Source organism: Vigna umbellata, chromosome 1 (assembly GCF_029865625.1).
Source record: "Vigna umbellata cultivar VRB3 chromosome 1, Vumbellata_1.0, whole genome shotgun sequence".
NCBI lineage: Eukaryota > Viridiplantae > Streptophyta > Magnoliopsida > Fabales > Fabaceae > Vigna > Vigna umbellata.
Window position 1 is genome coordinate 44,673,726 of NC_142165.1, and position 14,435 is coordinate 44,688,160.

Here is a 14,435-nt window from a genome sequence, read left to right on the forward strand (position 1 = left end):
GCGTTAACATAATTAAAATGTTAAAATTTATTGATGTAAACATAACTTTATTTGAAAACTATATTTAACTATATTGTGTTTGTGTAAGTACGTAAAAAATTGTATACATATTCTTATTTTTTAGAAAAAAAAACATGTGATAGTGTAAATTACTTATGAATTTATAGACTTTTTTTAGATAGGGTTATTATATTGTATAAGTGTATAACTGTAATTGTTTTCTAAATAATTAAATTTAAATTTATATGTAAAAATTGTTATAAATTATTGATATTATAAACTTTTAAAATTGTTATAAATATACGCTTAGCTTAATTAAACTTCAAGTCCCTTTGCATTGTGTATTTTCAAACGAGTTTTTATCATATTTTTTCTATACATTGGATTCAAGGCTATTATATTTTTTCAGTTGAGTTCCTCTCATTTAATTTTTCTTGTTTATTAAGAGACATGATTATCTGCCATCTTGCTTCCTTGTTTGGCATGCATGTTAAAAGTTCAAGGGTTTATGATTTAATGTAAAATAATAAATAATAAATAATTTTATTATTTTAATATTTTTTATATTATAACTACACAATATTGTATTTTTTTTTTTAACATGAAAGACCATGACATGATGACAATACAGGATCTGAACCACGTTATAAAAAAAAATAAACAATATAATTACAACTCAATTGAAAATATAAAAAATTTGAATAGAAAAAACATGTAATATGAACTCAATTTAAAATATACAAATTTATGAGATACTTAAATTTAATTAAGGCTATTCTTTCTTGCTATTAAGAAATATTTTAGTTTAAATTTTTTTGAATTTATTGATCTTAAGTACTTTAAAAAAATTATACATGATTTTTAAAAGCTTTAAACTTTAAAAATGTTATGATCGGTTTCTTAAATCTAAATACTAATATTATAACATTAAATTCAAATTTATGAATTTGGTGATTTCAAATTATTTACATATGGTTTTTGAAATTTAAACTTATAAAAGAAATTACAAGTTCTATTTTAAGTTCTGAATTGTTAAAACAAAATAGATTAGTTAAAATTTAATAAACCTAATTACCAAAATAGTGTTATAGTTTCGGAAAAAATAAAGTTAAAACACGTTTTTGAAACGGCTCTATTATTAAAGCATGCATAATTGTCATTTGATTAATTAAACCTGAAGAGTTACATTTAATTCATTAAGGTGCTCTATTCAAATTATGAATAGTTGGTACTTCCTTACTCTCTCTCTTTCCTTATTATTGTTGTTTTTTCAATAATTTTATTAAATGTTATTTTAAAATATTAAGATAATATAACCTTCTTTTTCAATTATATTCTTCTTTGACTTTCATCATACATTGAATTTTTTTTTAAACATTAAACGAAGAAATAGCAAAATGGTGTAAAATAATAAGTAACTTTTTAAAATCACATTTAAAATAGAATTTTAATTATTTTTCTTATTTTTTATGAAATGAAAAATTAAAGGAATATTATAAAGAATTAAATAGAGTGTTGAATGTACACTTCATGAGAATATACTACCCATATACAACATTTAGTTATAATGTGGTAAAAATTCGAGCTTTGAACAAAGTGAGGGAGTTTTTGGAGTGGAAACGAAACTAAGACAAGCAAAAGACACATTCAACAAGCACTTCATTTTCCTTTTTATCTATTCCACTCTTTTGATTTATTTTTGAGTTCAGAATGTATGGAAGTAGGTAAACTTCTTATTCATTGAGATTAGATATAATGTATATAAATTTTATGTAAATTTTTCACATGCAATATAATTTCTTTCATTATTATTGTATTTTATTTTTAATCTAACCAATCCTCCATTAAAAGGTGGGCTGTTTTACATTTTTAAACCCATTAACCAGTGGAACCCAACCCGCGTGATCCATTAGCCAGGCCCACCACATGTTGCCTTACAACAACTCATAACCTGTTTCAAATATGGTTGTTGCTTCCTCTACCATCACCACTTCTCCCTCCACCTCCCCAACTTTATGTAAAAAGAATTTAATTACAAAAATAACTTTTTTTACTTTTAACCCTATATATTTACTTTAAACTCAAACTCTATCTTTCTATCCACTTTTACTTTTCACTCAATCCCACCTCCCAACTCTCCTTTTCTCTCTTTTCAGATTCTCACTTACAAAAATATTAATATAATAAAATTATATATTTCATATAATTAAACTAATAAATACTTTTTTATATAATTATAAAACTTTTAAAGAATACAAAAACCATATATAAAAAATATATTATACAAAAACATTAAAACAAAAAACTAATTATATATAACTGCAAAATACAAAAAAAATATAAATATAAACTAATAACAATAAAGATCTTCAAGAATACATTATTAAAATACATCAAAAATATATTAAAAAATAAACTAATAAAAGTAAACTGGAAAATAAACATGTAACTTTAAACGGATGTGAGCATTCGTCAATGGGTTTAAGGCATAACAAATATTATTAGAAAGTGGGTTTTTAAGTCTAACTCAATCCCACAAAATCGGCTTGTAGGGTGAGGTTTGCACCCAATTATAAACTATGAATTGGCCTTATTCTCTAGTCGATGTGTGACTTCCAACACACCTCCTTCACGCGATATAGACATCTCGTGCGTGATACTAGAAATTGTGGAGAGTAATGGAGATGCTATCGGTAAGAGAGCAACACGCTCGTACACTGCTAATTTATCATCGTTGGGATGTGGAGAAGTTGTTTGCAGTATATGTAGACAAGGGGAAAGCATTTCTCTTTGGTGAGGCTGGTGTTATTGTGGATGAACATCCCGACTCTGACTCATCCGTTCCTTCTACAGTAATGTGCTACATCTGCATGGAGGATGTTGCTAGGGTCGAAACAACAAGAATGGATTGTGGTCATTGCTTTTGCAACTCCTGTTGGATTGAGTATTTTATTGTTAAAATAAATGAGGGTCAAAGTAAACGTATTAGATGCATGCAACACAAGTGCAATTCCATATGTGATGAAGTTGTGGTTAGAACTCTACTCAGTAGAAAGCACCCTGATATGGCAGAGAAATATGAACGCTTTCTTCTTTAATCTTACATTGAAGACAATAAAAGAGTTAAATGATGTCCCAGTACACCTCATTGTGGGAATGCAATACGGGTTGAGGATGATGAATTGTGTGAGGTAGAATGTTCATGTGGTTTACAGTTTTGTTTTAGGTGCTTGTCAGAAGCACACTCACCTTGTTCATGCCTGATGTGGGAGCTTTGGGCTAAGAAGTGTCGAGATGAGTCAGAAACTGTTAATTGGATAACCGTTCATACAAAACCATGACCAAAGTGTCACAAACCAGTGGAGAAGAATGGTGGTTGTAACTTGGTTAGCTGTATCTGTGGTCAAGCATTTTGTTGGTTGTGCGGTGGAGCTACTGGCTGAGAGCATACTTGGTCAAGTATAGCTGGTCATAGTTGTGATCCTACAAAGAGCAAGAAAAAACGGCAGAACGTGCAAAGAGGGATCTATATCAGTATATGCATTATCATAACCGGTATAAAACTCACTTTCTACCAGCTATCGACATCCGTTTTCCTTTAAACGGATGTTGACATTCGTTCCGTTTAAAGATTATAAGTTTATTTTTTTAGGGTTTATTATGCATCTTACGACGAATCCTTCAAACACCACCACACCACCATTACACACCGATCTTGGCATGGCTGATCAATTGCTTTCACCATCACTTGGAATCTCTCACTAAGCACACCAGTTAATGAAAGTCCACCACACTCTGATACCACAATTTTATCACAATTAAAGAATGAGAGGAAGAAGTGGAACGTGAAAAAAGAAGAATAACACAATAAAACAATCAGGGACAAACGATAAAGAGAAAGAAGAGTCGGAAGAAGTAGAACTTCAAATATTTATGTCTTTTTCTTTCTTTTGTTGATTCATTCAACCACTTTTTTTTCCTCTCTTCATTCCCACATGCCCACACAGAACACAGAGACGTTAGCCTTTCACACACAAAATGTGTTTAACATAACAGTTAACAATTAAGAAACATAAGCTATGATTAATGTGAGTTGCATATCTCACAAGTTAGAAAATCTTTTACAGATTCTATTTTATACTCTCATCAAGACCGAAAATCATCCAGAATAAAAGTATAGAAGTCGACCACGTGAGTGATGATGTAAAAGTAGTATTTATCTTCCTTCTCCTTATAATTTCTATAATCTATTTTATTAATGGAATACATTTCACTGATAATAATTATTAATTTTGCTTCAAATGTCATTAAGATTTATGTTAATTATTTATATTAAATATTTCTTGATAGTAAATGCTACTTAAAATTTATGATACACTTTAAAGTTAAATATTATTTATATAATGTACTAGTTATATTTTTAGTTCAGTTCTAGTCTAAATAAATAACTACACTGGTCATTATTAACTAAAAATCAATTAATAAGAGAAAGTATTGTTTAATGATAAGTAATACATTGCAAATTTTAAGCCAATGATGCCAGACAATAACTCTTATTACAGTTTTAATAAGTTTCTTACAGTTTGACCCGAACTTAAGTACTTAATGGAAAATAAATTCATTTCATGATGTAAAACACAGAAAAGTTTAAATAAAATAATTAAATTGTATTTTCTTTAAATATTAATACTTACTTTTAGAAAGCACTTTAAAAACATGTAACCGAATATATTTTTCAATACTGACAACACCTTCAAGACAAATTTTCAATAGAATCCGAGGTGTGGTCCTACCCACACATTAGTTAATATAAATCACAAACAAAATGAAAAATCTTAGATTGAGACTGTTCATGTTTTAAAATGAATACATTATATTATAAGTATGGAATGGTGTACTCAAACAAAAATACTAACACAAAAATATTATAAGTGTTGAATAGATAATCAAACAAAAATTCTAACACAATTTTACTATGCATAACACAATTTTACTGGAATTCTTGCACGGCTTCAATAAAGATGCCTTGGAAATGTGTCTCATAAAAACATCTCCATCAAAAATATCTACTATGCAAATTTATATAATTTTAGATTAAACATATTTAAAAATATTAATAATTTATATAGTTTTAGATTGAAAGTATGGAAGGAAGAAGAAAGATGAATCAGGATGAAATTTGTAAGTTAGGACAAAGGAGGGGTGAAGATAGAAAATAAAGAATTTGGTACAGACGAAGCAGAGACAACAATTTTGAAACAGAGTCACAAGACCAAGAGCATAAGTTTCATATAGCCAATTTTGAAACAATTTAAAATTTATTCTATTTTATAACAATATTATATATGACATATTTTTAATTCTTCGTTATTTTAAACTATTTTAATTATTAGTTCATTAATTATTAGTAACCAAATACCCTTAATCATTTTAAATTATAAAAATTAAATAATTAAATTAAAAAATTTAAGTTTATTATCAGTATTTCCTCTTAAAATGAGAAATGTAATTCTACTACTTATTTAATATAAAAGAAAACAGACACAACATTGAAACTCCATAGTTGTTCCATCAGAAGTTAAGTGAAAAATCATTTTCTTCTGCATAAACTAGCACTGCTAGTATTTTGAAGTCAAAGTATTGGATGGTGTGTTCACGTATAACACAGTTCAGAGTCTTTGTTCCAAGTGAAAGTTCATCAATGAAGAACAGAAAAGCCCATTATATTTTCCATTACATATTTATTATTACACTCTTAACAGAGCAAGAAGATGGACCCATAAACAGATCAGAACATCATACTTGCTCATGACAGTACGCCATATACATATACAAAACATATATGATGGCAATATATATATATATATATATATATATATAGTAACTTAAAAGCCAGTAGCAGCAGGAAGCGAAAACTACATAGTACTAGCAGCAGTGATGCTGCTATATTTATTTGCGATAACATGATATAATATAAGAAAAGGGATTTGTTGTGAAGTTCAACAGTCGAGGAGGCAATAGCAGGTGCGCCTAATGCCTTTGCAATTGCCTCCTTTGTAACCTTTGTTCCTGCAGGAATGTGCACAGGTGGTATCAATTAAGCATCTTCCCCACCCTTCTTTCTTTATCATACAAGTTTTAGCTTCTCCTCTCTCTACGGCCACATCTGATTTCACATCATAACACATTAATCACTCAAATAACATCATAAATAACATCGTATAGAGAGAGAGAAAGAATTGTATATTGTATATGCATCTTACCAGAGGCTAAGACAAGAAGGAGCAAGAGCAAGAAGCTGAAAGTTTTTCTCTCCATGAGTGATGAATTGTTGAGGTGGGAATGAAGTGAGGGTGATGATGTAGTTATATATGGCTGTATGTGTGAGAGGTGGAAGATAAGTGACATGCAAAGCAATGACGTGTCGCAGAAAAGCTTGTAAGCTGCCATCATATGGTTTGTGGAAGTGCAGGTCCAATCATAGAACCACACACATTGACTTGGCAAACGGTGCCAATGTAAATTCTGCTTTTCTGTGTTTACTTTTCAGCTTTCGCACGTTAAAATTTGCAAGTGAATTAATGGTTATGTGGACAATCGAGGTAGCTGGCATGCAAATCTTTTGTTGAGAATTTTTTTTCTTCTAAATCTGCTATTGGATTTGTTAGATCCTTTTATAGTTAGATCTTCATTTTAAATTAGTTTGATTTAGTTATTTTATCAACTTTTACCGAGCATTAGAGGAGTATTTTATGAAAAATATTAGAAAAAACAAATTAAAGATGTGAAGAGAAAAGAATATTAGTGGATCAAATAAATCTGATATTTTTTGCCAACAATAAATCAATTTCTTTAACTTCAAATTTTAACAAAAGTAATTATCATACCTAAGTTTAAGTTTTCGGATCTCTTGCATTGATTTTTTTTCCTTCTGCTATGATTGTTTCTCTCTTTTTCATTGATTTTTTTATTTTATAGTTTTATCTAATGTTTTTAAGGGTCTTGATTTAGATGTGTTTACTACTTGTTATATTTTAGGTATAAAAATAAAAAGGTATACATATAAAGGGAAATCAAACAAACTAAATGCTAAATAATAAAAAAAATAATCAATAGGATAAAGAATAATTTCATTCCCTAACAACATAAAATAGACAATAAATTGTCATAAAAAAATAAAAATATAATAAATTAAGTTTGTTCCAACTTAATAATTAAATCAAACAATCAAGTCAAACCAATTAAATACTCACGGTTTGAAGTTAATTGATTTTATCCTAAATTCAAATTTTTTAGAAAAATAAGGGGTATAAAAAGTCGGTGATGAATGATTTGAATTTTTTATAAATCGTAACAGGCCATGGACATTAGGCTTTGTTTATATGGGCCAAATTTAAGATCTCAAAACACAGACTACAAAATGGGTGAATTATAATGGCTGGTCTGGTGTGAATCATGGCTGATATGGTGTTAATCGGATATGAAAATATGATGGGATTGAATAATCGATTCAGCCTCCATATGTCAACATTCGATAATATTCCATTTCCAGTTTTTTCTTCTTTATTTTTATTTTGATGATATTATCTTTATATTTAAATTTAATGTTAAGAAAATCGATTGTTGTTATATTTTTGCCATTAAATATTTTGTTTTAATTTTTTTAATTTTCTGTTAATTATTTTATGGTTAATAATATTTAATTATTTGATAGATATGTAATTTTTTTATAGTTTCTTATTTTTTTTAATTAAATTCTTATATTTTAATTAATTATTTATTTATATAAAGATTTGAATTAATTTTATTTATTTTGAACGAAATAATTTAGTATGTAAATATTCAATAATTATTTTTTATTTTTATAATTTTATAGAATGTATAGTTTTTTATTTGTAATAATATATTAAGGAATTAGTTAAATTGATTAATTTTTTTTGTTTTCAGTTATTTAATGTTTAATTTGTCTTAAAGTTTTTTATTTTTTTAGTAATTTAAAGATGTTTTGTCACTTATTTTTTCTGAAATATTATATTTTTACAATTAGGTAAAAAATTTAATTAATTAAATTTATTTTGAATTAAAATTAATTTTTTGTAATTACTTAATATTTATTAAATTTTATAGAATTTAACGTTTTTTTATTTGTTTTAAAGTTTTTTAAATTTTTATAATTTGAAGATATGTTGTTAAATTATTTTATAAAATACGACGATTTTTTTAATGATATAAATATTACAATTAATTCAATTTAATTTGAAATAAATTAATTTTTTTATAATTTTTTAAGAATTTAAGTTATTTTGTTTGTAATAATATTATTTAATTTTATAATGAATTAGTTTAATTGATTTGAATTTAAATTAATTGTTTTCAATTGATTTAATATTTTTTTAATAGTGCAATTTTATTTTATTTTTTAAGTTATCATGATTTATTTAATAATATAATTGTATTTTATAGTTGTATAATTATTTGAATTGGTTATTTTTTGTGTAATGTTGTTTATAAAAAAATCTAGAATAGATATGACTCATACTCGAGGGGTATCATGGAGAAAGTTTCTTACAGGGTGATAGGAGGAGACCTACTACTTCTGTTCGCAGAAGACATGGAACAGTTCAACCTAATGTTCTTATTGAGGAGCATGGAGATGTGAGGTTTGAGGAGGATGCAGTTGAGGAGCATGCACTTAAGGAGCATGATATTGAGGAGGAGGAGGAACATCAAGGTGTTGCTAAAGGTGGATTTCCTGGAGGTCTAGTGGATGCTTCAGTATTGACACATTACATTCACCATGTTGCTTATTCGGTATGGCAGAGTCAGATAAGTGCAAAATTTTAATTTTAATGGTTATTGTTTAGTTGAAATAAATTTTATATTAAATATTATTCTTTAGGATTGGGGGAAGATCAAATTGACTCCCACGTGCTAATGTTGTATGGATAACTCTTATGAAGCATATCAACCTCCTTAAATCGTTCTTCAACTATATGAAGCTCATGTTGTATGGATAACTCTAGTTGTGATTCATTTGATACAATGTCTAAAATAGTCAATCATGTCCACATGACATCAAAATTCACCTAAAGGAATGACACTAAGGTCAAAACGTGCTAATTCTTCTAAGTATGCATCCACATATTATCCTATCCAGTCTCATATATTGTATTGGTTGTAATTCTTCAGCAATTAGTCTCAAAGCATACGTGGATATTCGCCCAACAAGTCTTCTATATCTTATTCCTTTATAAACTTCATTCATAAGATTAAGACTTTTCGAAGGACGCTTTAATCCTATTATGTTGCAAGATAATGATGTTGTGAATGAAATCCCAATAAGAATAAAGATCTCCTATATTGTTTTCCAATGCCTTTACAAAGTAAGTATTATATGGAATAATTCAAGTATTATTGACATATTCAAATAATAAAGGCCATAAACGGCAGGTGTATTCAAGGCGATTGACACAGTCACCAAACATAGACTGATATTCACATCCATGACATTCTCTCATGCTTCTATTACCACATCTCTTGCTTCAACACAATCAACTAACATTTTGCACTTCACTTTGACATTTTTTATAATATGAAAGCGACATAACAACTAATATGACTGAGAAAACACATTGTCGATGAAATTCATCAAAGACATGTTTGTATCACTAATAATGACTTGTGCACCGCCCTCAAATGTCAAAAATAAACCTCTAATGAATAAAAGTTGACTTATGGAAACAACATAACAACAGCTGAAAAACATGTTACAAATATCATTTTCTACTCTCATCATCAAATAAAAGTTGACCACGTGTGATGATATAGTGAGTGATTGATGTAAAAGTAGTATTTATCTTCCTTCTCCTTATAATTTCTATAATTTATTTTATTAATGGAATACATTTTACTAATAATAGTTATTAATTTTGCTTTAAATGTCATTAAGATTTATGTTAATTATTTATATTAAATATTTCTTAATAGTAAACGCTACTTAAAATTTATGATACACTTTAAAATTAAATATTATTTATATAATAAACTAGTTATATTTTTAGTTCAGTTCTAGTCTAAATAAATAACTACACTGGTCATTATTAATTACAAATCAATTAATAAGAGAAAAGTATTGTTTAATGATAATCAATACATTGCAAATTTTAAGCCAATACCTTGCAAATTTTAAGCCAATGATGGGAGACAATAACTCTTATTACAGTTTTAATAAGTTTCTTATAATGTGTTTAGGTTAGTTATTTTGTTCCAATTATGATACTTGATGGTTGGAGAAAACAAATTGAACACGCAAACTTAAGTACTTAATGGAAAATAAATTCATTTCATGTAAAACACAAAAGATTAAATAAAATGATTAAATTGTTCAGAAAAGTTTAAGTAAAATAAATAAACTGTATTTTCTTTAAATATTAATTCTAATGCACTTTAAAAACACTTAAACAAATATATTTTTCAAAACTGACAACACTTTCTTCCAGACAAATTTTCGATAGTATCGGAGGTGTGGTCCAACGTAGTACTATAGTAGCAGTGATGCTACTATATTTATTTGTGCTAACATGATGTAGCAGTGATGCTACTTATTTATTTGTGATAACATGATGTAGCAGTGATGCTACTATATTTATTTGTGATAACATGATATAATATAAGAAAAGGGTTTTGTTGTGAAGTTCAACAGTTGAAGAGGCAATAGCAGGAGCGCGGGCCTCTGCACCAGCCTCCTTGGTAACCTTCGTTCCTGCACCATTTTTGACACCTGCCCTCATAATCTATGCATCTTCCTGCCCACTCTTCGTTCTTTGTCGTACAAGTTTCAGCTTCTCCTCTCTCTACAGCCACATCTGATTTCACATCATAAAACATTAATCACTCAAATAACATCATAAATAACATCATATATATATATATATATAGAGAGAAAAAGAATTGTATATTGTATATGCATCTTACCAGAGGCTAAGACAAGAAGGAGCAAGAACATGAAGCTGAAAGTTTTTCTCTCCATGAGTGATGAATTGTTGAGGTGGAAATGAAGTGAGGGTGATGATGTAGTTATATATGGCTGTATGTGTGAGAGGTGGAAGATAAGTGACATGCAAAGCAATGACGTGTGCGCAGAGAAGCTTGTAAGCTGCCATCATATGGTTTGTGGAAATACAGGTCCAATCATAGAACTAAATCAAAATAGACAATAAATTTCATTTCCTAACAACATAAAATAGACAATAAATTGTTATAAAAAAATCAAAATGTGATAAATTAAGTTTATCCCAACTTAATAATTAAATCAAAGAAACAAGTCAAACCAATTAAATACTCTCTCGGTTTGAAGTTGATTGATTTTATCCTAAATTCAAACTTTTTAGAGAAAATAAGGGGTATAAAAAGAAAATCTTGTCCAATTTGGTTAAACATTAGTCAATGATGAATGATTTTAATTTTTTTAAAACGTAGCAGGCCGTGGGCACTATGCTTTATCTATATGGGCCAAATTTAAGATCTTAAAACACTGCTCTCTTCACCACCATCCATTGTTTCCTGTACCGTCCCATACCTAATTTATTCTTGATATAAAACGGATATTAACATCTATTTCATCATCCTATACCCAATTTTTTAATTAATTATATTCAACGGATGTGCCACATCCGTTAAGGATGTGACCACATCCGTTTAAGTATTTTTTTTTAGTTTTTTAAATATTATATTTTAATTATTTTTATAAATTACTTTAATTTTTTATTTTCTATAATATATTACGAAAACTAATTTTATTTTATTTAATTAAATAATTATTATTAATTAAATTAAATAATATATATATATTAATTTAAAATATATAAACTAATAAATTAAAAAAATGCGACACATCCGTTTCATTTATAATATTTATATTATAATAATGAATTAAATAATAATATATAAATTAAATTAATAATTATTATTTTATTAAATAAAATAAAATTAATTTATATATAATTATATAATAAATTTAAAATAAAATTAAATAATATTTATAGATTAATTTAAAATATATAAATTAATGAACTAAGAAAAAAAAACTATGAATATGACACATCCGTTTACTTAATAATATAAAAAATATTAAATTAATAAACGAAAAACTAAAAAAAATTTGAACGGATGTAACATATCCGTTAACAGATGTGACATAGGATGTTGACATCCATTGAAGAAAAAATGTGGAGATGTAGGATATTTTAAAATATAAAAGATAGTTTTAGAATTTTAAAAAATGTGGTGGTACAGAGAGCAATGTGGGGTGGTGTAGAAAGTAACCCTGAAACACAGACTACAAAATTTACAAGCCCAGGCTGCTCTTCTACTCTTAAACATTTTAGTCTAGCACAATTCTGATAAATAAATTTACTAGATAAATAACTAAGTTTGAATCATTATTAGCTATGACTTTTTTATATAATTTATAATAATTTTTAACGAGACTTTGTTTTATATAGCCTTTTTATATATATATATATATATATATATATATATATATATATATATATATATATATATATATAATACAGTAAAATATTTCTTTCACATATAAGATCGTAGTTACAAATTTTTCTACAACCATACAATTTAACTTTTATTTTTTAATATTTCTTACATCTCAATAGTAATTTCAATTTATTTTTTTTTATTTAATAAAAACATATGCTGATAAAAGGTACATACAAAAGAAAAACAGCAATGAGTGAACTAAAGTGGCACCATTTTCTCACTTTGTTTCTTTTGGAGTCTCTGAATGTTGCATCTCCTTATTAATCAAAACAAAACACATAACATCTTTGGAAACCATGCCACTTTAGTTTTTACACTTTTTCTTATCACAGAATCGTTTTTCTGTCCCTTCGTTAATGCTTGTGACTTGCGAACACCGAAATCGACAACTCCTAACGTTAAGAGACTGCAACATTTGACGTATCATTTTCAACTTCAAATATTCTCCTTCCTTCGTTCTCTTTTCATCAGAATTCGATTCCCTCAGATCCCATTGCTCTTTTCTAATCTCCTTTCCTTTTATCTTTTTCTTTTCGAAAAAAAAACATTTTTTTTTATTGTTGCCACTTTCAACAATTGGATTCCAAAAGATTTTATTTTTTTAAAATCAGGAAAAAAATGATTGAGAATTTTTCCACTTGTTGTGTTTTATCTTTAAACCATTTTTGAACCCACTTTTCCTTAAAATAACAAACACAGGAAGAAACATGAATATCGTTGATCTGACAGGCATGATGAAGGAGGAAAAAGTAGTAAGATGTTTTGTTTGAAGGCTTTGTCTAACTAAAGAAACAAAAACATTTCTATAACATTGCTCCTCCTGTTTGGTCTAAATCATGCTCCTCCTGCACTTCATGCCTTAAAAGGATCAAAAGTTTGTTTGAAAAAAGAAGCCAAACAGTGCCTAAAGATTTTTTAAACAGATCAAAAGCTAGCTAGTTTAGAGTAATCAGTGGTCTTTATGATGAAATTCGGTGCACAAAAGTTAAAGCACCCACTTTTAATATCTTTGGGTTCTTTCAATGTCTTCTTATTTTCTCAATTTACACATGCCACTCTTCTTCATGGCTACCATATGCAACTCAAAGATTCAATCTTTTTTTTTCTGCTTCAGTAAATCCATTAACAGTTTCTAACTATAGCTATGCAATATAGTGGCTATTTGTCAGAAAATGTTATTATAAATTTAATATTTGGACTAATCATGTTTATACTATGGTCCTTTTTAATTGGGAGAATACTTAATAAAATTAATCTCCTTTTGAGTCTTTTAAGTAACTTGTCTCCTACCATTATATATAAATTTAATAGCAGAGAGATTAAATAAAATATGTGAAGGATATTTATGATTGGTTGGATGTTGTAAGTAGTTGTAGTAGCCCAGAGTCATGAGTTGGAGCCAGCCAAAAGAGTTATATAACATATGGCAATGATAATACTTTCTAAAATATTTAACACAGAAAAATAAAATAATCTTTCTCACTGGTTAAAAAATGTTTTTAAAGTTATTTCTTGTTTTATTATAATTTCATAGAAATACCCACCAAAAGTAAGATTTATTTTAATGTAATGTTTTCTTACACTTTTCTTTTATAATTCTATTTTTATTCTTAAAATGATGTCTTATACTCGGTTAGCATGAAGGGATTATCCTGTTCAAAAGAAAATGTGAACGCTGATTAGGGGGATAAAACGTGTTCTTTTGAAGAGATTTGTGAGGAATGATTTAAACAGATTTGCGAGATACGTTATATTTTATCACCCGTGATGTTATTTGGATTTGAGAGGATTTTGTTTAAAAAGCCAGCTTTACGCTCGAATGATTCTAAAATACCACGGTGAAAAACATGCATGCAGTTATTCGATTACAAGTAAACCAT

General features: G+C 27.4%; 1 protein-coding gene and 1 pseudogene across 1 annotated transcript; one reads left to right on the forward strand and one right to left on the reverse strand.

Annotated features, from left to right (window-relative positions):
- The first annotated feature begins 2,678 nt into the window (after window positions 1-2,678).
- LOC124832371 (putative E3 ubiquitin-protein ligase ARI2 pseudogene) lies at window positions 2,679-3,613 on the forward strand (annotated as a pseudogene).
- Window positions 3,614-5,702: 2,089 nt separating this feature from the next.
- Window positions 5,703-6,418, reverse strand: LOC148205473 (defensin-like protein). The gene is made up of 2 exons (XM_088103316.1): window positions 6,264-6,418; window positions 5,703-6,166 (listed from the first exon to the last, which is right to left on the reverse strand). The coding sequence occupies exons 1-2, from the start codon at window positions 6,406-6,408 to the stop codon at window positions 6,000-6,002; spliced, it is 312 nt and encodes a 103-aa protein (XP_087959442.1). The 5' UTR covers window positions 6,409-6,418; the 3' UTR covers window positions 5,703-5,999.
- Window positions 6,419-14,435: the final 8,017 nt, after the last annotated feature.

What these genes read in the sequence shown, in the direction of transcription:
- LOC148205473 (XM_088103316.1), bottom strand. Translation starts at nt 6,408, where the DNA reads ATGTCACTTATCTTCCACCTCTCACACATACAGCCATATATAACTACA. An exon ending in CCTTCTTGTCTTAGCCTCTG is followed by an intron (nt 6,167 to 6,263) that starts GTAAGATGCATA and finishes ATGTGAAATCAG; the next exon opens with ATGTGGCCGTAGAGAGAGGA.